The sequence below is a fragment of the Salmo salar genome, chromosome ssa18 (assembly GCF_905237065.1).
Source record: "Salmo salar chromosome ssa18, Ssal_v3.1, whole genome shotgun sequence".
In the NCBI taxonomy this organism is placed as follows: Eukaryota; Metazoa; Chordata; class Actinopteri; order Salmoniformes; family Salmonidae; genus Salmo; species Salmo salar.
Window position 1 is genome coordinate 38416514 of NC_059459.1, and position 25702 is coordinate 38442215.

The following is a 25702-nucleotide window of genomic DNA, read 5'->3' on the forward strand; positions in this document are numbered from 1 at the left end:
GTGTGTGTGTGTGTGTGTGCCAGTGTGTGCCAGTGTGCAGTGTTGGGTAGTAGTGAACTACTGTACATGTAATGTAACTACATTTTGCAGTAGCTTGGTAGTTGAACTAAATTCAAATCTTGGTGGTGTTTTCAGTAGTTAATTATTTTGCTATGTAGCGGTGTAGCTAACTACAGGAACTACACACTACTGTTTTACCATGTAGCGGTGTAGCTAACTACTGGAACTACACACTACTGTTTTACCATGTAGCGGTGTAGCTAACTACTGGAACTACACACTACTGTTTTACCATGTAGCGGTGTAGCTAACTACTGGAACTACACACTACTGTTTTACCATGTAGCGGTGTAGCTAACTACTGGAACTACACACTACTGTTTTACCACGTAGCGGTGTAGCTAACTACTGGAACTACACACTACTGTTTTACCATGTAGCGGTGTAGCTAACTACTGGAACTACACACTACTGTTTTACCATGTAGCGGTGTAGCTAACTACTGGAACTACACACTACTGTTTTACCATGTAGCGGTGTAGCTAACTACTGGAACTACACACTACTGTTTTACCATGTAGCGGTGTAGCTAACTACTGGAACTACACACTACTGTTTTACCATGTAGCGGTGTAGCTAACTACTGGAACTACACACTACTGTTTTACCATGTAGCGGTGTAGCTAACTACTGGAACTACACACTACTGTTTTACCATGTAGCGGTGTAGCTAACTACTGGAACTGCACACTACTGTTTTACCATGTAGCGGTGTAGCTAAGTACTGGAACTACACACTACTGTTTTGGCAAAAATAAAATATGGCTAAAGTAGGCAATCATTTCCTGTCTTTTTCAGCATGCCACCTGCCTAATTTTCATTTGAAATATTGTTTTGGGGTCTTTAACAGGCGGCAAAATTACACATTCTGTTAAGATATGACCCCAAAGTGATCTATTCTTGCAATGTGTAGTCTATGACATTTCAGATTTAGATATGATACTTTTTCACAAAGTAGTTTGGATGGAGTGAGCTTTAGTGTAGCTTAACTTATTCCAGTGTGAAGTAATTGGTAGCTTGGTAAACTATATATTCAGAGTAGCTTCAACCAACACTTCCCGTGTGTGTGTGTGTGTGTGTAGATGTGTGTGTCTGTCACACACCCTGAAAGAGAGGGCACCCTGGCATGTCTTCACAGCGGTGGGTGGCTCTCCTCTGGGTGTCTGGGTGCTCCTAGTGAAAGGCCAGAGCCAGCCTGCAGACGGTTCTGTCTCTCTGTGTGTGTGTGTGAATGGCAGCCAGGTCCTTCAGTCTCTCTCTAAGTCTCTCTCTCTCTGTTTCTACTCCCAAGCACTCAACTCCAGTTAGTGTGTGTCAGAGAGTGTGTGCGGTGGTTGTCTGGCTCTAGACACTGTGGGAGCATGGTGGTTTGTGTGTCGCTGAGTAGGTCCCTCGGCGAGCCGTCTGCGCAGACACCGGGTGAAATCCACCTGCGCTCGCGGCAAAGCTTGATTGACGATTGACTTTGGCAGCCAGCCCTGAAAATACAGTACATACATATTCAATCTTCAAATCAAATCAAATCACATTTTATTAGTCACATGCACCGAATACAACAGGTGTACACCTTACAGTGAAATGCTTACTTACAAGCCCTTAACCAACAATTCAGTTTTAAGAAAATACCTAAAACAAAGTAAAATATATGAATAACAAATAATTAAAGAGCAGCAGTAAATAACAATAGCGGGGCTATATACAGGGGGTACCGTTGTCGAGGTAATTGAGGTCATATGTACATGTAGGTAAAATTATTAAAGTGATTATGCATAGATAATAACAGAAACCCCAAACAACGTCTATGTTAGAAACGGGCACTCATCCATCCATCCATCCATCCATCCATCCATACATACATACATACATACATACATACATACATACATACATACATACATACATAATTATTCGCTCCTATGGCCTATTTATTGCCTACCTCCTCATGCCTTTTGCACACACTGTATATAGACTTTCTTTTTTTCTACTGTGTCATTGACTTGTTTGTTGTGTTATTGGCTTGTTTGTTTTACTCCATGTGTAACTCTGTGTTGTTGTCTGTGTCACACTGCTTTGCTTTATCTTGGCCAGGTCGCAGTTGTAAATGAGAACTTGTTCTCAACTAGCCTACCTGGTTGAATAAAGGTGAAATAGAAATAAAAATAAATAAATAAATACATACAGTGCATTCGGATAGTATTCAGACCCCTTGACTTTTTCCACATTTTGTTACGTTACAGCCTTATTCTAAAATTGATTAAATAAAAAATGTCCTCAATCTACACACAATACCCCATAACGACAAAGTGAAACAGGTTTAAAAAAAATTAAAAAAATACTTATTTACATAAGTATTCAGACCCTTTGCTATGAGACATGAAATTTAGCTCAGGTGCATCCTGTTTCCATTGATCATCCTTGAGATTTTTCTACAACTTGATTGGAGTCCACCAGTTGTAAATTCAATTGATTGGACATGATTTGGAAAGGCACACACCTGTCTATTTGAGTCCACCTTCTATATAAGGTCCCACAGTTGACAGTGCATGTCAGAGCAAAAATCAAGCCATGAGGCCGAAGGAATTGCACGTAGAGCTCCGAGACAGGATTGTGTCGAGGCACAGATCTGGGGAAGGGCACCAAAACATTTCTGCAGCATTGAACATCCCCAAGAACACAGTGGCCTCCATCATTCTTAAATGGAAGAAGTTTGGAACCACCAAGACTCTTCCTAGAGCTGGCTGCCCGGCCAAACTGAGCAATCAGGGGAGAAGGGCCTTGGTCAGGGAGGTGACCAAGAACCCGATAGTCACTCGGACAGAGCTCCAGAGTTCCTCTGTGGAAATGGGAGAACCTTCCAGAAGGACAACCATCTCTGCAGCACTCCACCAATCAGGCCTTTATGGTAGAGTGGCCAGACGTAAGCCACTCCTCAGTAAAAGACACATGACAGCTCGCTTGGAGATGGCCAAAAGGCACCCAAAGGACTCTCAGACCATGCGAAACAAGATCCTCTGGTCTGAAGAAACCAAGATTGAAGTATTTGGCCTGAATGCCAAGTGTCACGTCTGGAAGAAACCTTGCACCATCCCTACGGTGAAGCATGTGGGGATGTTTTTCAGTGGCAGGGATTAGAAGACTAGTCAGGATAGAGGGAAAGATGAACAGAGCAAAGTACAGAGAGGTCCAGAGCGTTCAGGACCCTCAGACTGGGATGAAGGTTCACCTTCCAACAGGATAACGACCCTAAGCACACAGCCAAGATAACACAGGAGTGGCTTCGGGACAAGTCTCTAAATGTCCTTGAGTTGCCCAGCCAGAGCCTGGACTTGAGCCTGATTGAACATCTCTGGCATGACCTGAAAATAGCCGTGCACCGACACTCCCCATCCAACCTGACAGAGCTTGAGAGGATCGGCAGAGAAGAATGGAAGAAACTCCCCAAATACAGGTGTGCCAAGCTTGTAGCATCATATCCAAGGAGACTTGACATTTTAGTCAATTAGCAGACACTCTTATCCAGAGAAACTTACAGTAGTGAATACATACATTTCATGCATTTTTTATTTTGTACTGGCCCCCCATGGTAATCAAACCCACAACCCTGGTGTTGCACACACCATGCTGGCATTGCAAACACCATGCTCTACCAACTGAGCCACAGGGAGGCTGTAATCTTTGCCAAAGGTGCTTCAACAAAGTGCTGAGTAAAGGGTCTGTATACTTATGTAAATGTGATATTTCCGTTTTTTTTTTTATAAATTAGTAAAAAAATCTAAAAACCTGTTTTTGCTTTGTCATTATGAGGTATTGTGTGTAGATTGATGAGAAAAAAATAACAATTTAATATATTTTAGAATAAGACTGTAACCTAACAAAATGTGGAAAAAGTCAAGGGGTCTGAATATTTTCCGAAGGCACTGTACTGTACATACATACAGTGGCAGTGAGAGCAGCGCTCTAATGAAGGCAGACCATATCTCACCATATGTGTAAATTAGGTGTCATCATGGGGATGAAGGTACGGTGGTTCATCCTTTAAAAGTTGCGGTGTACTGCAGCACAGCTTGTGTGGTGCAGCAGAATTCTATGGCATGTTATTTAAGTGCCAACTCCGGGTACCATTAATGCTAGTTAGTGCTAGTTTGACCACCAGAGGGCATCTTTGAGAAGCATTTGATAGCCTTCAATAGTAGCTGTACTAGAGAATTTAAAACCTTTTTTGTAAGAACATAGTATATGGGACTGATTTTAAGAAATGTTGCTTAATTAATTTGATTAATATTATGTTGTTCCCTCTGGGTTTCTGTTAGGATGGAATGGAAAATATGGCGCTGTACAACGTGATGGTTGGGAGTAGGCTACATCGCTGGGCTATTTAGCCATAGAATCTCTTTGTCATGCGGGCATGCGGGAGACCGGGGTTCAATTCCCAGATGGGGAAAAAGGAGTAGGCTGTCCTTGTAATAAGAATGTGTTCTTAACTGATTCTATATGTGTTATTTCATTGTTGTGATGTATTCACTATTATTCTACAATGTAGAAAATAGTAAAAAATAAAGAAAAACCCTGGAATGAGTAGGTGTCCAAACTTTTGACTGATACCTGCTTAATTAATTGGATTTATAGTATGGTGTTTCTACTCCAAGAAAAACGTAAAACCCTCTGGGTTTCCGTCAGGATGGAACGAAAAATATGACGCTGGACAACGTGACGGTCGGGAGTGGGCTACAGTACTACAGTAAGAGCAAAATAATCCTAACAAAATAAAATAATAAAAACCTTAGTGTAACAACAGTTTTAGTAAGTAATACCGAAGTCGTGCACAATTATCAGTTTCTATTTAGGTTTATGTCGCCCATTCATTGTCAGTTAGAGACACAGTAGGACCCAAAAGCATAATCAGTGCTTTAACTCCCCCTTGTGCTGGTCTGGAGCAATGAAGTGGTGACGCAGAGTACCGTACTAAACCACAAATTAGCTCTAAGTACCGCAGCATAATAGCAAAACTTTTAGTGGAGCAACCACTGTAGACCATGTCTCATCCTATGTGTAAATGAGGTATCATCATGGTGATGAAGGTAGACCATGTTGGAGGCCACGTACAGAGTGTTGTATGGCATTGAAGCTCATTTGGAGGTTTGTTAGCACAGTGTCCAAAGAAGGGCCAGAAGTATACAGAATGGTGTCTGCGCAGAGGTGGATCAGAGAATCACCAGCAGCAAGAGCGACATCATTAATATATACAGAGAAAAGAGTCGGCCCGAGAATTGAACCCTGTGGCACCCCCATAAAGACTGCCTGAGGTCTGGACAACTGGCCCTCCAATTTGACACACTGAACTCTATCAGAAAAGTAGTTGGTGAACCAGGCAAGGCAGGCATTTGAGAAGCCAAGGCTATTAATGCGGTGATTGACAAGAGTCAAAAGCCTTGGCCAGGTCGATGAAGAAGGCTGCACAGTACTGTCTTTTATCGATGGCAGTTATGATATCGTTTAGGACCTTGAGTGTGGCTGAGGTGCACCCACGACCAGCTCGGAAACCAGATTGCATAGTGGAGAAGGTACGGTGGGATTCGAAATGGTCGGTGATCTGTTTGTTAACTTGGCTTTCGAAGATTTTGGAAAGGCAGGGCAGGATGGATTTAGGTCTGTAACAGTTTGGTTCAAGAGTGTCTCCCCCTTTGAAGAGGGGGATGACCGCGGCAGCTTTCCAATCTTTTTGTGGATCTCAGACGATACAAAAGAGAGGTTGAACAGGCTAGTAATAGGGGTTGCAACAATTTCGGCGGATCATTTTAGAAAGAGAGGGTCCAGATTGTCTAGCCCAGCTGATTTGTACGGGTCCAGGTTTTGCAGCTCTTTCAGAACATCAGCTGTCTGTATTTGGGTGAAGGAGAAGTCATTTTCACAGCAGCTTTAGTTGTTGATGGTAGCCTTGAATATCAATTCAAAACTCATCTTAATAGCCTGAGGGCCAGTCTGTTTGTGCGATATGTCATATGAACATGTTTGGCATGACAATGAATGACAAGGTGTTGGCACAATAGCACAAACAGACTGGCACTCAGGCTACTTAAAGGGGAGGTTTGAATTGATATTCATGATCTAAACTGACATGTGATGGCATCCTAGTCCATGTGTAGCCTAACAAGTTGGGGTCAATCAATTTGAATTCAAGTCACTCAATTCAGGAAGTGGATACGAAATTAAAGTTGATAAAAAAAGAAAAGAAAATCTACCTTGACATCCATGTTGAGGAGCCACGTAAAGTGGCTCCTGCCTGTGTCGTCTGCCAGGGGCTCAATGACAATACACGTTGGTCCGTCCTCCGCTCTATTCAGATCAAGTAAACAAAATCACTCATTAAAACTCTATTAACAATGTAATGTATAGAAACCTACAGCATAATTATTAACTGAACCTAAAATAACCTTTATATCAAATAACCTTTGCAATGGCCCTTCTGTGACAGCATGAGCCATAAACAGGCTTTGGTCCAAGCGCACCCTCTATCCAACTCTATGAGCCAGGCTTATCCGAGCAAAGCCGGTGTTCTTGTTACCTGACGAAGCCTTTCTGAGGAGGGAAGGACTCCAGGTGTGTGGCTGCTCCCCCCAGATAGATACATGACTCCTGTCTGGAGAAGTGTCTCACACTCAGGAAGTCTCTCTGGCCTATCAGGTTGCCGGCTGTCTCTGCTGACACCTCGTGCGTAACCATGGTTTCCGGGCCAGCTTGCTTTAGAACCTTCAACACAAGAGACAGACTGACAATACAATATCATTTACTGTACTGCTATGTGTCCCAAATAGGACCATATACCCTATATGGTGCACTGCTTTCTCATGTCACAACTAGTGCACTGTATAGGGAGTAGGATGCCAGTTGGGACGAAGGCTTTATAATGCCAGCTGAAGACACAGGATCTGCTGTAGCAGGTTGTTCTTCCCTCATCAGAATGTCACCAGACAAGTGTGATATCCTGGTGTTGTAAAGACTATCGACACTGTGTGGTCCACGTCTACCGTAAAACTAGCGACACTATCAACTATCGACACTGTGTGGTCCACGTCTATCGTAAAACTAGCGACACTCTCAACTATCGACACTGTGTGGTCCATGTCTATCGTAAAACTATTGACTATCGACTATCAACACTGTGTGGTCCACGTCTACCGTAAAACTATCGACTGTTGACACTGTGGTCCATGTCTACCGTAAAACTATTGACTATCGACTATCAACACTGTATGGTCCACGTCTACCATATAACTATTGACTATCAACACTGTGTGGTCCACGTCTACCATAAAACTATTGACTATTGACAGTGTGTGGTCCACGTCTACCATAAAACTATCAATTATTGACACTGTATGGTCCACGTCTACCATAAAACTATTGACTATCAACACTGTGTGGTCCACGTCTACCGTAAAACTATTGACTATTGACACTGTATGGTCCACGTCTACCGTAAAACTATTGACTATTGACAGTGTGTGGTCCACGTCTACCATAAAACTATTGACTATTGACAGTGTGTGGTCCACGTCTACCATAAAACTATTGACTATTGACAGTGTGTGGTCCACGTCTACCATAAAACTATTGGCTATTGACAGTGTGTGGTCCACGTCTACCATAAAACTATTGACTATTGACAGTGTGTGGTCCACGTCTACCGTAAAACTATTGACTATCAACACTGTGTGGTCCACGTCTACCGTAAAACTATTGACTATTGACACTGTATGGTCCACGTCTACCGTAAAACTATTGACTATTGACACTGTATGGTCCACGTCTACCGTAAAACTATTGACTATCAACACTGTGTGGTCCACGTCTACCGTAAAACTATTGACTATTGACACTGTGTGGTCCACGTCTACCGTAAAACTATTGACTATTGACAGTGTGTGGTCCACGTCTACCATAAAACTATCAATTATTGACACTGTATGGTCCACGTCTACCATAAAACTATTGACTATCAACACTGTGTGGTCCACGTCTACCGTAAAACTATTGACTATTGACACTGTATGGTCCACGTCTACCGTAAAACTATTGACTATTGACACTGTATGGTCCACGTCTACCGTAAAACTATTGACTATCAACACTGTGTGGTCCACGTCTACCGTAAAACTATTGACTATTGACACTGTGTGGTCCACGTCTACCGTAAAACTATTGACTATTGACAGTGTGTGGTCCACGTCTACCATAAAACTATCAATTATTGACACTGTGTGGTCCACGTCTACCATAAAACTATTGACTATTGACAGTGTGTGGTCCACGTCTACCATAAAACTATCAATTATTGACACTGTGTGGTCCACGTCTACCGTAAAACTATTGACTATTGACAGTGTGTGGTCCACGTCTACCGTAAAACTATCAATTATTGACACTGTGTGGTCCACGTCTACCATAAAACTATCAATTATTGACACTGTGTGGTCCACGTCTACCATAAAACTATTGACTATTGATCCACCATTGACTATTGACAGTCTGTGGTCCACGTCTACCATAAAACTATTGACTATTGATCCACGTCTACCATAAAACTATTGACTATTGACACTGTATGGTCCACGTCTACCATAAAACTATTGACTATTGATCCACGTCTACCGTAAAACTATTGACTATTGACAGTGTGTGGTCCACGTCTACCATAAAACTATTGACTATTGATCCACGTCTACCGTAAAACTATTGACTATTGACACTGTGTGGTCCACGTCTACCATAAAACTATCAATTATTGACACTGTATGGTCCACGTCTACCATAAAACTATTGACTATTGATCCACGTCTACCGTAAAACTATTGACTATTGACACTGTATGGTCCACGTCTACCATAAAACTGTTGACTATTGACACTGTATGGTCCACGTCTTCCGTAAAACTATCGACACTATCGACTATTGACACTGTATGGTCCACGTCTACCGTAAAACTATCGACACTATCGACTATTGACACTGTATGGTCCACGTCTACCGTAAAACTATTGACACTATCGACTGTTGACACTGTGGTCCATGTCTACCGTAAAACTTAAATTCATAACCCGGGTGGTTATTTGCTTAATTCACTGAACACATCAGGCCCTTATTAGAGACAGGCTTCTATTTGAGCCAGGTGTTTATTTCCTTAATGCATACAGCTTTTGCTCATTTGCATAGTTAATTGTTTAATTCCAGCATTCACTTCCAGTATTTTAATCCATGTATTCATTTCCTGCACTGATGTGTTATCATTTACACACTGTGTCACGTTTCTTGTTTCAGTATGCCTCTATAAAAATATATATTATTCTCCTATTTGACCGTGCATTTTCTGCAGTTCTTACTTTCGCCACTAGAAGGCGGACTGCCAATTTCTGGTGGGTCTGTAGTCCTGAAGTTGTTGACTGTTTTATGCTTACCTAATTTTTATCAAGTGATTACTGAATTATTTAAACCCCTATAGTCGATTGACACACCGGTACGTCAATCTAAGTAACACAATAAACAATTCCCCATCATAATCTCCAGTTTAAGCTAGAGATATGGTATCTGTTTTTTTGTATGGAATGCGTCTCAATCTGCCAATGTCGCACTTCCGCGTCTGCGGTGGAAGGTGGCAGAGCTAGAGCGATGTTTGTCAAACCACGAGACATCCCCACAAAATCGGTCTTCTCAAGAAAATGTCTGTAGCGTCGGAACGCTCTATGACCCCCACAAATGTCAGGGGACTCGTCTGAAGTCAGTACCATCGATGTGCTTATAGTAGCAAAGGCCAAATTCAGTATTTTCTCAAATCATTTTCTTGTATATTTTTTTTACACCTAAATGGGTCCTAAAATTAAAAATAAAAAAGCTGAATGATGCATACTATGCCCATCGTAAAACAATTCCATATGTCAGCTTAGATGAGTCTGCTTATCTTGATGTTGTTTTCTTTTATTCATAATATTTTATTAAAGAAGAAATACAAACAATATATTTTTTTTAATAATTTGCACAGTCACGTTGCTTTTTTATTTATTTGTTTACCCCTAATCCTTCAGAACATTCCCTATTGATCCCCGACCCCCTCCCTGTTTCCCACCCTTCCTAATGCCTCCCGGTCCCCCCACCCCTAAAATCACAGAGAAAAAAGGATAAATAAATAAACAAAGTAATACAAATAAAATAATAATAATAGTTATTATAATAATGGCATTAATAATAGTTTTAGAAACACCTTATTACAAATATGTCCCAGTTTACAGACCATAATACACATACTTAGCAGGTAAATAGTATTCCAGTTGGATAATAACACATGTGTATATGTAGAATAACAATCTAAAGGATGCCATAATAGATGGAGACCAAGGAGAACAGAAGATCAATGTTTTCCTAAGGGGGAGGTGTTAAGATTACACATTGACCAACAACTACCCTACTATGATGGACCAGTTACCTTGATGTTTTTGATGCTTGGGTTCCACTGGTGCATCTCCTCCACCTTCCACAGGATGTGATGTATCTCTTCTGGGGTGGCGTCTAACACAGTCTCCAGTCTGAAGACTTTCCTGTCCCCAGACAACACTTTACTGTAGATCACATCCCCGTTCTCCTACGACAGACATTTACAGGAAATGTTGTAATGTGGCATCCTTATGATTTCCTTTAACAACACAGTTTCAAGAAGGTTTCTAATGATGTCCTGATTTTCTATAGAACACAGTTACTGTACGTTCTCTTGTGATAGTCTTTCTACTTCATTTGGTCTTGAGATTACAGAACATTTCTCTACTCCAGAGTTACAACGTTTTGGTAGTGTGGCATCTACAAAGGGACAACCAGCCACGTCGCGGACACTAACGTCTTGCTTCCGGTCAAGCTAAACACCTTCTTTGCCCGCTTTGAGGTTAACACAGTGCCACCCACGTGGCCCGCTACAAAAGACTGCTTTTCATTGACTTTAGCCCCACCCTGTGCAACTGAGTCCTGGACTTCCAGGTAGTGAAGGTAGGAACAACACTTTCACTTCGCTGATCCTCAACACAAGGGTGCGCAACTCAGCCATCGAGTTTGCAGATGACACAACAGTAGTAGGCCTGATTACCAATAATGACAAGACAGCCTACTGGGGGGAGGTGAGGGCCCTGCGAGTGTGGTGCCAGGAAAATAACCTCTCTCAATGTCGACAAAACAAAGGAGCTGATCGTGGACTTCAGGAAACAGCAGAGGGAGCACGCCCCTATCCACATCGACGGTATCGCAGTGGAGCAGGTGTACAGCTTCAAGTTCCTCGACGTACACATCACTGACGATCTGAAATTTGGCTTGGCACCTAAAACCCTCACAAACTTCTATAGATGCACAATTGAGAGCATCCTGTCGGGCTGTATCACAGCCTGATACGGCAACTGCATGGCTCTCAACCGCAGGGCTCTCCAGAGGATGGTGCAGTCTGCCCAATGCATCACCGGGGGCAAACTACCTGCCCTCCACGGCACCTACAGCATCCGACGTCACAGGAAGGCCAAAAAGATCATCAAGGACAATAAACAGCCAAGCCACTGCCTGTTCACCCCATTATCATCCAGAAGGCAAGGTCAGTACAGGTGCATCAAAGCTGGGACCAAGAGACTGAAAAACAGCTTCTATCTCAAGGCCATCAGACTGTTAAACAGCCATCACTAGGCTGCTTCCACCCCGTTATGTAACCTTGGCCACTTTAATAATGGAACAATAGTGACTTTTAATAATGTTTACATATTGTTGCTTTATCAAATAAAATGTTAAATCTCATATGTACATACTGTATGCTATTCTACTGTATTTTAGTCTATGCCACTCCGACATTGTTCATCCTAATATTTATATGTTTCTTAATTCCATTCTTTTACCTTTAGATTTGTGTGTATTGTGTGTATTGTTGTGAATTGTTAGATATTACTGCACTGTTGGAGCTAGAAACACAAGCATTTCGCTACACCCGCAATAACATCTGCTAAATATGTGTATATGTGACCAATAAAACTTCGATTTGATTTGATATGAATATTACCGGTACAAGGTTTCCATGGTAATAGCTGATGAAGATGAAGTTTTCCTAAATGTCAAAGTAACGGAAAGTGAAAGTTTGGATATGTGGCATTAGTATGCAGCTTTACAACACACCGTTTCAGAAAGTAGAAGAGTAACTGCTGCATTTGGAACAGCTACTGGGTTCCTTATTAAATAACGAATAACACATTTGGTTCTGGGTTCTGAGATTATGGAAAGTGCATTTTTCTCCTACAAGGCAAAAAGTTCTCTACTTAACTAAATTGAATGCACAGGCTGTAAATTGCTTTGGATTAAGAACGTCTGCTAATTGACTAAAATGTAAAATGTTAGAAAGTTAGAAATTGTGGCAACAGTATGCAGCACAAAGTGCCCATGTCAATTATATTTGAAGGGTTTTGAAGACAGGATATCCTTGTCCTATATGACAGTTTGGTGGTTTGGCATCAGTACAAGGTTTCCATAGCAATAGCTTTTTTTTGAGATTGAAAAGATATGCATGAACACATGGAGCAACATATTTTAAAGGGGAAATACAGGATGGTTTGACAAAAATCTATATACAAATCCCTGATTGCCTCTTTAATCAACGATGATGTATGGATGTATGGATGATGCACTACCTCTGTGAGTTCTGTTTTCCATCCGTTCTTATCCTCAACAATGTCCAGAGCCTTGGTCAGCGCCTCGTGCCCACGTCTTATGTACAGCAGCTCCTCCTCTTTCAACGGGACTGGGTTGACTACCTCTCTTCTGGAGCTCTCTGTAACAAGTTTACATACACACATGAAAAAGGGCCCTCACAGCAGCACTCACTTTATTCAGTTCTATTTGAAGCTGTTTAGTATTCAATGGTCAGTACAAGTTATAGTAAAAAGTAATGCCCTTGAAAATATGTAATTCTAACTAAAATAAGGAAAGTTTGTGCTCTGTGTAAAATAATAATGTAATTGAAAATTTGTGCAATTTGTGTATCATCGTCAGGCTTACCACTGTGTTGATGCTGAGCGGTGCCAGTCTGCCAACCCACATGGCTGGTCCATGCTGGTAGTTGGGTCTGCCCATTCCTCTGCATGTGAGCTAGCTCCTGGCCGATCGCTGCGATAGCTCGCCGTTGCAGTCCTGTCGTAGGATGACAATAATAACAACAGTCAGCTTTCATTTGTAGAGCACACTTTATATAGCCTGGTCCCAGATCTGTTGTCTCCTACTATAACCTGGTCCCAGATCTGTTGTCTCCTTCTATAGCCTGGTCCCAGATCTGTTGTCTCCTACTATAACCTGGTCCCAGATCTGTTGTCTCCTTCTATAGCCTGGTCCCAGATCTGTTGTCTCCTACTATAACCTGGTCCCAGATCTGTTGTCTCCTTCTATAGCCTGGTCCCAAATCTGTTGTCTCCTTCTATAGCCTGGTCCCAGATCTGTTGTCTCCTACTATAACCTGGTCCCAGATCTGTTTGTTCTCTTGTCAACTCCATTGCTCATTATCAAGCCAAACATGTTTAGCATGACACAGAATGCCGCTCAGGCTGCATTTGATCCATTCTGCAAGTCAAAGTGTTGTACACTTTGATGAGGACTTCTCAGGATTTCTCTCCACAAACTAAGACTACTACTAGTCACAGCCAAGACGCCATTAACAGCAACAATAGATAACTCCATCCAGATGAACGTGCACTGGCTGGTCCCAGATCTGTTTGTGCTTTCTTGCAATGACCATAGGAGGGAATTGGCAAGGCAGCACTAACTGATCTGGGACCAGGCTATGTGCAGTGTGCAAGACACGGTAATCCTACAATCTAAGGAATGAGAGAAAATGTATGCATCTCTTCAGGCCTGCATCCAAAATGGCCCCCTGTAGTACCCTGGTCAAAAATAATGCACTATATAGGGAATAGGGAGCCACTTAGGACATAACCAAGATTATATAGTTGTATGTTTTTACCTGCCATGGTCCTGAGGTGAGGGTAGGAGATTCCACAGCAGAGCTTCACCACGGCAGGCAGCATACTGTAACGTTGGTGACAGTGACGGCAGCTTGAGTGTGCCAGGCTCCAGGCTTTATAGGACCTCTGAAGGACAAGAGAGGAGATAAGGGGATGGGTTAGAGGATAGGATTGTAAACTGAATTCTGGCCCCAAGGTTGCTGTTAGAGAGACACACACACAGCTGCTTCCAATAGAGGTATTTTATGTGTGCTTCTAAAAAGGAGAGAATAAATCATGAGGATCCATGTATACAATAATAATCCACAACCATTATGAGAATGACAAGTCTACATATAGGATGGCCTGTATTCTAGTGAAGGTTCATCCTATATAACTACTGCAGAATGACAAGTCTACTTATAGGATGGCCTGTATTCTATAAGTTCATCTAACTACTGCAGAATGACAAGTCTACTTATAGGATGGCCTGTATTCTAGTGAAGGTTCATCCTATATAACTACTGCAGAATGACAAGGCTACTTATAGGATGGCCTGTATTCTAGTGAAGGTTCATCCTATATAACTACTGCAGAATGACAAGTCTACTTATAGGATGGCCTGTATTCTAGTGAAGGTTCATCCTATATAACAAGTATATTCTATTCATATACTGGCCATACACACACATATTGTTATTTAACTAGGCAAGCCAGTTAATAAGAACAAATTCTTATTTACAATGACGGCCAAACCCAGACGGCGCTGGGCCAATTGTGCACCGCCCTATGGGACTCCCAATCATGGCCGGATGTGATGCAGCCTGGATTCAAACCAGGAACTGCAGTGATGCCTCTTGCACTGAGATGCAGTGCCTTAGACCACTGCGCCACTCGGGAGTCCATACACATACACACACAATCTACATATACATAATACACCATAATACACCATAGCTGTTTGGGAGCCTTTTGGACAGAGACTGTTCTCTCTGCTAGCGCACGGCAAGTCTAGGCCCAAAAGGCTCCTTAACAGCTTCTATCCCCAAGCCATAAGACTGCTGAACAATTAATCAAATGTTCACCCGGACTATTTACATTGGACCCCCTCCACCCCCCTTTGTTTTTACACTGCTGCTACTCGCTGTTTGTTATCTATCACTTTATCACTTTACAAATGACCTCATCTAACCTGTACCCTCGCACATTGACTCGGTACCGGTACCCACTGTATATAGCCTCGTTATTGTTATGTCATTTTCTTGTGTTACTCTTAGATTTTTCTTTTTTTTTAAACTTTAGTTTATTTAGTAAATATTTTCTTAACTCTATTTCTTGAACTGGGCTTATAAGTAAGCATTTCACGGTAAGGTCTACTACACCTGTTGCATTCAGCGCATGTGACAAACCAACATTTTTGCAAATTCATTAAAAAAACCACTGAAATATCACATTTACATAAGTATTCAGACCCTTTACTCAGTACTTTGTTGAAGCACCTTTGGCAGCGATTACAGACTCGAGTCTTCCTGGGTATGACGCTACAAGCTTGTCACACCTGATTTGGGGAGTTTCTCCCGTTCTTCTCTGCAGATCCTCTCAAGCTTTGTCAGGTTGGATGGGGAGCGTCGCTGCAAAGCTATTTTCAGGACTCTTCAGAGATGTTAAATCGGATTCAAGTCCAGCTCTGGCTGGGCCACTTAAGGACATTCAGAGACTTGCTTTGTCATTATGGTGTATTGTGTGTAGATTGATGAGGGGAAAAAATATTTGATCAATTTTAGAATAAGGAAGTAACGTGAAGGGGACCGAACTCTTTCCGAATGCACTGTATATAATAATTATATATCTTGCTACATGATCCCATATGTGTTATTTCATAGTGTTGATGTCTTCACTATTATTCTACAATGTAGAAGCTCTCTCTCTCTCTCCTCTCTCTCTCTCTTTCGCTCTCAGAGTTTCCCAGACATTTGACTGGTACTGAGAACCTAGTTGAGCAGGAGACTGAGAACCTAGCTGAGCAGGAGACTGAGAACCTAGTTGAGCAGGAGACTGAGAACCTAGTTGAGCAGGAGACTGAGAACCTAGTTGAGCAGGAGACTGAGAACCTAGCTGAGCAGGAGACTGAGAACCTAGTTGAGCAGGAGACTGAGAACCTAGCTGAGCAGGAGACTGAGAACCTAGTTGAGCAGGAGACTGAGAACCTAGTTGAGCAGGAGACTGAGAACCTAGTTGAGCAGGAGACTGAGAACCTAGCTGAGCAGGAGACTGAGAACCTAGTTGAGCAGGAGACTGAGAACCTAGTTGAGCAGGAGACTGAGAACCATGTTGAGCAGGAGACTGAGAACCATGTTGAGCAGGAGACTGAGAACCTAGTTGAGCAGGAGACTGAGAACCTAGCTGAGCAGGAGACTGAGAACCTAGTTGAGCAGGAGACTGAGAACCTAGTTGAGCAGGAGACTGAGAACCATGTTGAGCAGGAGACTGAGAACCTAGCTGAGCAGGAGACTGAGAACCTAGTTGAGCAGGAGACTGAGAACCTAGTTGAGCAGGAGACTGAGAACCTAGTTGAGCAGGAGACTGAGAACCTAGCTGAGCAGGAGACTGAGAACCTAGTTGAGCAGGAGACTGAGAACCTAGCTGAGCAGGAGACTGAGAACCTAGTTGAGCAGGAGACTGAGAACCTAGCTGAGCAGGAGACTGAGAACCTACCTGAGCAGGAGACTGAGAACCTAGTTGCAGAACAGTTGTGTGTAGTGGTGATTGGTCAGCCCAGGCTGCAGAACAGTTGTGTGTAGTGGTGATTGGTCAGTAAGTAGCCTTATATTGTGTGAACCAGTAAGTAGCCTTGTCTTGTGTGAACCAGTAAGTAGCCTTGTATTGTGTGAACCAATAAGTAGCCATGTATTGTATGAACCAGTAAGTAGCCTTGTATTGTGTGATCCAATAAGTAGCCTTGTACTGTGTGCAAGCCAGTCAGTAGCCTTGTATTGTGTTCCCAACCTTTATCGTTTACTGTACCACCAACTGAATTCTGCTCTGACAGGAGTACCCCTGAACTACCTCCTCATTGGGCTCCCGAGTGGTGCAGCGGTCTAAGGCACTGCATATCAGTGCTAGAGGGGTCACTACAGACAACCTGGTTCGAATCCAGGTTGTATCACAACTGGCTGTGATTGGGACTCCCGTAGGGCGGCGCACAATTGCCCAAGCTACAACTACAGCTACGGCTGCCTTATCAACTACGGCTACCTTATCAACTACGGCTACCTTATCAACTACGGCTGCCTTATCAACTACGGCTACCTTATCAACTACGGCTACCTTATCAACTACGGCGGCCTTATCAACTACGGCTACCTTATCAACTACGGCTGCCTTATCAACTACGGCTACCTTATCAACTACAGCTACCTTATCAACTACGGCTACCTTATCAACTACAGCTGTCTGGAGTTACAATGAATGAGGCATAGAGGGGGATAGAGCCATTTAAAACCTCTCGTCAATTGCCGGCTGTAATCTAAAAATGGCGAAGTGCCTCGGCTTGCCCCTCTCCAATGTATTATATTCCACCTGACACATCAAATCAACCTCCAAGGGTTTCATTTCCACACAATTATCGGCTATTATTACAACAACAAAAAAACAGTGAACCTGGCTGCGTCCCAGATGGAATCCTATTCTCTTTATAGTGCACTACTTTTCACCAGGGACATAGGCTTTGGTCAAAAGTACTGAACAATATAGGGAAGGAGTAGTGTCCCATTTGATACTCGGCCCCTGATATAGGAAGTAATAACCATGCAGCAGCTATAGTTTTGGAAAGAGTGTGTGGGTTGAAATGGAAATAATTTCAGAAAGTTTCTCCCCTGAGGAGATGTAACGGAGGCGATGTAGGGTTGTTATGGAAACACCTGACAGTGTCACCAACTGCGCTAACATAATTGCAAAAGGGTTTTTTCTAATGATCAATTTGCCTTTTAAAATGATAAACTTGGATTAGCTAATACAACGTGCCATTGGAACACAGGAGTGATGGTTGCTGATAACGGGCCTCTGTACGCCTATGTAGATATTCCATTAAAAATCAGCCGTTTCCAGCAACAATAGTCATTTACAACATTAACAATGTCTACACTGTATTTCTGGTCAATTTGATGTTATTTTAATGGACAAAAAAACATGATTTTCTTTCAAAAACAAGACATGTTCTAAGTAAACCCCAACTTTTGAATGGTAGTGTATATACAGTCGAAGTCGGAAGTTTACATACACCTTAGCCAAATACATTTAAACTCAGTTTTTCACAATTCCTGACATTTAATCCTAGTAAAAATGTCCTGTCTTAGGTCAATTAGAATCACCACTTTATTTCAAGAATGTGAAATGTCAGAATAATAGTGGAGAGAATGATTTATTTCAGCTTTAATTTCTTTCATCACATTCTCAGTGGGTCAGAAGTTTACATACACTCAATTAGTATTTGCTAGCATTGCCTTTAAATTGTTTAACTTGGGTCAAACATTTCGGGTAGCCTTCCACAAGGTTCTCATAATAAGTTGGGTGAATTTTAGCCCATACAGTACCTCCTGACAGAGCTGGTGTAACTGAGTCAGGTTTTGTAGGCCTCCTTGCTCACACACGCTTTTTCAGTTCTGCCCACAAATGTTCTATATTACTGAGGTCAGGGCTTTGTGATGGCCACTCCAATACCTTGACTTTGTTGTCCTTAAGCCATTTTGCCACAACTTTGGAAGTATGCTTGGGGTCATTGTCCATTTGGAAGACCCATTTGTGACCAAGCTTTAACTTTCTGACTGATGTCTTGAGATGCTGCTTCAATATATCCACATACTTTCCTTCCTCACAATGCCATCTATTTTGTGAAGTGCACCAGTCCCTCCTGCAGCACATCACCCCCACAACATGATGCTGCCACCCCCGTGCTTCACGGTTGGGATGGTGTTCTTTGGCTTGCAAGCCTCCCCCTTTTTCCTCCAAACGTAACGATGGACATTATGGCCAAACAGTTCTATTTTAGTTTCATCAGACCAGAGGACATTTCTCCAAAACGTACGATCCTTGTCCCCATGTGCAGTTGTAAACAGTAGTCTGGCTTTTTTTATGGCGGTTTTGGTGGCTTCTTCCTTGCTGAGCGGCCTTTCAGGTTATGTCGATATAGGACTCGTTTTACTGTGGATATAGATGCTTTTGTACCCATTTCCTCCAGCATCTTCACAAGGTCCTTTGCTGTTGTTCTGGGATTGATTTGCACTTTTCGCACCAAAGTACGTTCATCTCTAGGAAACAGAACGCGTCTCCTTCCTGAGCGGTATGACGGCTGTGTGGTCCCATGGTGTTTATACTTGCATACTATTGTTTGTACAGATGAACGTGATACCTTCAGGCATTTGGAAATTGCTCCCAAGGATGGGCCAGACTTGTGGAGGTCTACAATTTATTTTCTGAGGTCTTGGCTGATTTCTTTTGATTTTTCCATGATGTCAAGCAAAGAGGCACTGAGTTTGAAGGTAGGTCTTGAAATACATCCACAGGTACACCTCCAATTGACTCAAATTATGTCAATTAGCCTATCAGAAGTTTCTAAAGCCATGACATGATTTTCTGGAATTTTTCAAGCTGTTTAAAGGCACAGTCAACTTAGTGTATGTAAACTACTGACCCACTGGTATTGTGATACAATGAATTATAAGTGAAATAATCTGTCTGTAAACAGTTGTTGGAAAAATGACTTTGACTTCGTGTCATGCACAAAGTAAATGTCCTAACCGACTTGCCAAAACCATAGTTTGTTAAAACAAGAAATTTGTGGAGTGGTTGAAGTTTTAATGACTCCAACCTAAGTGTATGTAAACTTCTGACTTCAACTGTATATATACTCTATATTCAGTTATTGAAATGGGATTTTGCTTTTGCTGACTTAATTTCATTCAAATGCATTAAATAAGTTCAATAATCGTCAAGGGACAAGTACAAAGGTAGTTATTAGTGTGTGGCAAAACTACCATATTTCATGTCAGGAATGTATTAAAAGACAAGCCCAGGGGATATAGGTGGGATTCCCTTCATTGACAATCGACACAATACATTGAATAAAAACACTTTACTGTCACGCTCTGACCTAAGAGAGCTGGTTATTCTCTGTTTAGTTAGGTCGGGGTGTGATAGGGGGTGGGCATTCTATGTGTTTGTTTTCTATGTTTTGGCCGGGTATGGTTTCTCTGATTGGAAGCCATACTTAGGCAGCCTTTTTCCCTTGGTTTGTGTGGGTAGTTGTTTTCTGTTTTGTTTGTTAACCTGACGGAACTGTTTGGCTGTTTTCGGTCTGTTTCTTTGTTAGTGTTTTCTTATTATTAACTATTAATATGAACAATCACCACGCTGCACTTTGGTCCCCTCCTTTCGACAGCCGTTACATTTACACTGGGTTTGACCGGGGTAGGCCGTCATTGTGAATAAGAATTTGTTCTTAACTGACTTGCCTAGTTAAATAAAGGTTAAATAAAATGTATATAAAAAAACAAATCCCACCGTCAGTAAGGTCTGGCACTCCACTCTTAATGACAGAGGCTAATGAAGCATCCTGCAATGCTTACAGCTCTACCACTAGTTACTGCTAGAGGAATGAGCACCGTGTTCAACAATAACTGGTTACAGCTCTACCTCCAGTTACTGCTAGAGGAATGAGCACCGTGTTCAACAATAACTGGTTACAGCTCTACCTCCAGTTACTGCTAGAGGAATGAGCACCGTGTTCAACAATAACTGGTTACAGCTCTACCTCCAGTTACTGCTAGAGGAATGAGCACCGTGTTCAACAATAACTGGTTACAGCTCTACCCCCAGTTACTTCTAGAGGAATGAGCACCGTGTTCAACAATAACTGGTTACAGCTCTACCCCCAGTTACTGCTAGAGGAATGAGCACCGTGTTCAACAATAACTGGTTACAGCTCTACCCCCAGTTACTGATAGAGGAATGAGCACTGTGTTCAACAATGACTAGTTACATCTCTACCCCCAGTTACTGATAGAGGAATGAGCACTGTGTTCAACAATAACTAGTTACATCTCTACCTCCAGTTACTGATAGAGGAATGAGCACTGTGTTCAACAATGACTGCCAAGGTGGGTTGTAGTGCATTAACCTCCCTGGGCAAGCGTCCCACCTAGTCAACAGCCAGTGGAATCGCGTGGCGCGAAATACAAATACCTCATAAATGCTATAACTTCAATTTCTCAACCATATGACTATTTTACACCATTTTAAAGACAAGACTCTCGTTAATCTAACCACATTGTCCGATTTCAAAAAGGCTTTACAGCGAAAGCAAAACATTAGATTATGTCAGGAGAGTACCCTGCCAAAAATAATCACACAGCCATTTTCAAAGCAAGCATATATGTCACAAAAACCAAAACCACAGCTAAATGCAACACTAACCTTTGATGATCTTCATCAGATGACACTCCTAGGACATTATGTTATACAATACATGCATGTTTTGTTCAATCAAGTTCATATTGATATCAAAAACCAGCTTTTTACATTAGCATGTGATGTTCAGAACTAACACTTCCGGTGAATTTACTAAATTACTCACGATTAACGTTCACAAAATACATTACAATTATTTTAAGAATTATAGATACAGAACTCCTTTATGCAATCGCGGTGTCAGATTTTAAAATAGCTTTTCGGCGAAAGCACATTTTGCAATATTCTGAGTAGATAGCCCGGCCATCACGGCTAGCTAATTTGACACCCACCAAGTTTGGCCCTCACCAAACTCAGATTTACTATAAGAAAAATTGGATTACCTTTGCTGTTCTTCGTCAGAATGCACTACCAGGACTTCTACTTCAACAACAAATGTTGTTTTGGTTCCAAATAATCCATAGTTATATTGAAATAGCTCTGTTTTGTTCGTGCGTTCAGGTCACTATTCCGAAGGGTGACGTGCGAGCGCATTTCGTGACAAAAAAATTCAAAATATTACATTACCGTACTTCGAAGCATGTCAAACGCTGTTTAAAATAATTTTTTATGCTATTTTTCTCGTAAAATAGCGATAATATTCCAAAAATTGAGAATTCTCATGAACGCGCATCTCCAGTGTCACTGTTCCCAGCCTGACCACTCACAAACAGAGCTGCTGTACTTTGCCCAGAGACTGCACCCCATTACACTTTCTGGCGCCTTCTGAGAGCCAATGGAAGCCTTAGAAAATGTCACGTTACAGCAGAGGTGCTGTATTTTCGATAGAGATGCCACAGAAGGAGAACAAATTGTCAGACAGGGCACTTCCTGTATGGAATCTTCTCAGGTTTTGGCCTGCCATATGAGTTCTGTTATATTCACAGACACCATTCAACCAGTTTTAGAAACTTTAGAGTGTTTTCTATCCAAATCTACTAATTATATGCATATTCTCATTTCTGGGCAAGAGTAGTAACCAGTTTAAATCGGGTACGTTTTTTATCCGGCCGTGCAAATACTGCCCGCTAGCCCCAACAGGTTTTAAACGGGAAACAGGGTGCATCTCTCGTGTTTGTGTTTAATGGCCCATTTATATGGTAATGTTCTGTACCTGGCTGGCCCATTTATATAGTAATGTATCGTTCCTGCCTGGCCCATTTATATAGTAATGTACTGTACCTGCCTGGCCCATTTATACAGTAATGTACTGTACCTGCCTGGCCCATTTATACAGTGATGTACTGTACCTGCCTGGCCCATTTATACAGTAATGTACTGTACCTGCCTGGCCCATTTATACAGTAATGTACTGTACCTGCCTGGCCCATTTATGCAGTAATGTACTGTACCTGCCTGGCCCATTTATACAGTAATGTACTGTACCAGCCTGGCCCATTTATACAGGGATATACTGTCCCTACCTGGCCCATTTATACAGTAATGTACTGTACCTGCCTGGCCCATTTATACAGTAATGTACTGTACCTGCCTGGCCCATTTATATAGTAATGTACTGTACCCGCCTGGCCCATTTATATAGTAATATACTGTACCTGCCTGGCCCATTTATATAGTAATGTACTGTACCTGCCTGGCCCATTTATACAGTAATGTACTGTACCCGCCTGGCCCATTTATATAGTAATATACTGTACCTGCCTGGCCCATTTATATAGTAATATACTGTACCTGCACGCAGGTGAGTTCCTCTTACCTCAATGTACTGTAGTCCTACATTCCATTTTTTACTGGAGTTTTCAGATGAAATGGTCCAATTCCAGACAGCTGAGATGAATGTCCACAGATTGATTGGACTAATGGTTGATTATATCAAGGTTTGTGTCCCTGCTGAGCTTTACATTGTATTTTTCCATGCCGCAGAAAAAAACTCATTTATTTGCTGTTATTTTCTGACACACATGGTGCATGTACTGTATACACACACACACATCAAAACAAACAAACAAACCCAACAAACATAACAAATGAACAAGAAAAGAAATTCCAATTCACACAGCTTTTGAGGATTTTTAGAATACTTGTTGATCGTAATGAGAAAACGGAGACGTGTGATATTCTTTGTTGGAAATATAACTTAAACAGCCAGTCTCTCATGTTGGAACATCTGGTTCTTCATAGAAACAGGATTACTGATAATCCTTCAGTGATTACTGAGAGAGAGAGAGAGAGAGAGAGAGAGAGAGAGAGAGAGCCTGTGTGTTTGTTATTATTATCAGATACAGCTTCACATAGATTCAATATTTATTTGGTTGATATTGACTACATCGTACACCATTGCCCCGCAGGCCTTCCTTCAAACCTCTACTAAAAGTTTCAACAATCAAAGATGAAAAACCTTCACACCTTATCAACCATCAAAGATTACACCTTACTATTGTTTTATTTCTGACCCAGAGGCTTGCTGGATCGGAGGGTACCAGTTCACCAGTTATACATGGATACTCAGTCAGATGGAACTTGTCATGGGCTGTCAATATGTCTTAAATGTTTAGCCTGGAGCTCTACTGGGTAATGAATGTTTAGCCTGGAGGTCTACTGGGTATTGAAGGAGCTCTACTGGGTAATGCATGTTTAGCCTGGATGTCTACTGGGTAATGAATGTTTAGCTTGGAGGTCTACTGGGTAATGAATGTTTAGCCTGGAGGTCTACTGGGTAATGAAGGAGCTCTACTGGGTAATGAATGTTTAGCCTGGAGATCTACTGGGTAATGAATGTTTAGCTTGGAGGTCTACTGGGTAATGAATGTTTAGCTTGGAGGTCTACTGGGTAATGAATGTTTAGCCTGGAGGTCTACTGGGTAATGAATGTTTAGCTTGGAGGTCTACTGGGTAATGAATGTTTAGCTTGGAGGTCTACTGGGTAATGAATGTTTAGCTTGGAGGTCTACTGGTTAATGAATGTTTAGCCTGGAAGTCTACTGGGTAATGAATGTTTAGCCTGGAGGTCTACTGGGTAATGAAGGAGGTCTACTGGGTAATGAATGTTTAGCTTGGAGGTCTACTGGGTAATGAATGTTTAGCCTGGAGGTCTACTGGTTAATGAATGTTTAGCCTGGAAGTCTACTGGGTAATGAATGTTTAGCCTGGAGGTCTACTGGTTAATGAATGTTTAGCCTGGAGGTCTACTGGGTAATGAAGGAGCTCTACTGGGTAATGAATGTTTAGCCTGGAGGCTACTGGGTAATGAATGTTTAGCCTGGAGGTCTACTGGGTAATGAAGGAGGTCTACTGGGTAATGAATGTTTAGCCTGGAGGTCTACTGGGTAATGAATGTTTAGCCTGGAGGTTTACTGGGTAATGAATGTTTAGCCTGGAGGTCTACTGGGTAATGAATGCACTTCAAGTCTCTAAGGCTGCGTCTACACTGACAGCCCAGTTCTGATCTTTTTTCTTTTGACCAATCACATCAAGTCCTTTCACATCAGCTGTTTTCAGAGCTGACCTGATTGGTCGAAAGATCAGAACTGAACTGTCTGGGCAGACGCAGCCTTAGGGTCATGTTCTGGATCCATTATGAAGAGGTATCTCCAAAAAGAAGCTCTGGGACCTCTGATTTGCAAAATATTTTCAGCATGCGAAGGAAAGAACCCACTATCTCTTCAAGCATGGAAACCTTACCATGCAGCGTTTTAAATACAAAGGTTAGATAAAGGCTCCCGAGTGGCACAGCGATCTAAGGCACTGCATCTCAGTGCAAGAGGCATCACTACAGTCCCTGGTTAAAATCCAGGCTCTATTACATCCAGCCGTGATTGGGAGTCCTATAGGGCGGCGCACAATTGGCCCAGCGTCGTCTGGGTTTGGCCGGTGTAGGCTGTCATTGTTAAATGTGTAGATGAGGACCTGAGAGTCATGTTTCAGCTTTGTATTGGCGTTTCTTATCTATTTTGTTGGAAGAACAAAGAAAAACTTTGCATCTGGAGTTAAAAGTAAATCTGTCCTCTTTTGTCTTTGAATACTTTACATCTCTCTCTACTTCCTCCTCTCTCTCTCCTCTCTCTCTACTTCCTCCCCTCTCTCTCCTCTCTCTCTACTTCCTCCTCTCTCTCCTCTCTCTCCTCTCTCTCTCTCTCTCTACTTCCTCCTCTCTCCCTCCTCTCTCTCCTCTCTCCCTCCTCTCT

At 42.1% G+C, this 25702-nt stretch overlaps 2 protein-coding genes across 2 annotated transcripts; one reads left to right on the forward strand and one right to left on the reverse strand.

The window, feature by feature from the left end:
* Nucleotides 1-762: 762 nt before the first annotated feature.
* Nucleotides 763-14138, reverse strand: star2 (steroidogenic acute regulatory protein 2). Its single transcript, XM_045700559.1, has 7 exons — nucleotides 14075-14138; nucleotides 13144-13251; nucleotides 12753-12892; nucleotides 10535-10690; nucleotides 6623-6807; nucleotides 6300-6393; nucleotides 763-1538 (listed from the first exon to the last, which is right to left on the reverse strand). Exons 1-7 carry the CDS (start codon nucleotides 14136-14138, stop codon nucleotides 1365-1367), a joined length of 921 nt encoding a protein of 306 aa, XP_045556515.1. The 3' UTR covers nucleotides 763-1364.
* Nucleotides 14139-14228: 90 nt separating this feature from the next.
* On the forward strand, nucleotides 14229-17522 carry LOC123728653 (110 kDa antigen-like). The gene is made up of 3 exons (XM_045700564.1): nucleotides 14229-14232; nucleotides 16014-16803; nucleotides 17249-17522. The coding sequence occupies exons 1-3, from the start codon at nucleotides 14229-14231 to the stop codon at nucleotides 17520-17522; spliced, it is 1068 nt and encodes a 355-aa protein (XP_045556520.1).
* Nucleotides 17523-25702: the final 8180 nt, after the last annotated feature.

Bases quoted from the DNA above. Each gene is read 5' to 3' on its own strand.
- star2 (XM_045700559.1), bottom strand. From the start codon at position 14,138: ATGCTGCCTGCCGTGGTGAAGCTCTGCTGTGGAATCTCCTACCCTCAC. The intron at 13,252-14,074 runs GTAAAAACATAC...ATCCTACGACAG, and splicing joins TCACCTCAGGACCATGGCAG to GACTGCAACGGCGAGCTATC. The intron at 6,808-10,534 runs GTAACTGGTCCA...CTTGTGTTGAAG, and splicing joins CAAGCATCAAAAACATCAAG to GTTCTAAAGCAAGCTGGCCC.
- LOC123728653 (XM_045700564.1), top strand. The intron at 16,804-17,248 runs GTTGTGTGTAGT...GGACTCCCGTAG, and splicing joins GAGAACCTAGTTGCAGAACA to GGCGGCGCACAATTGCCCAA.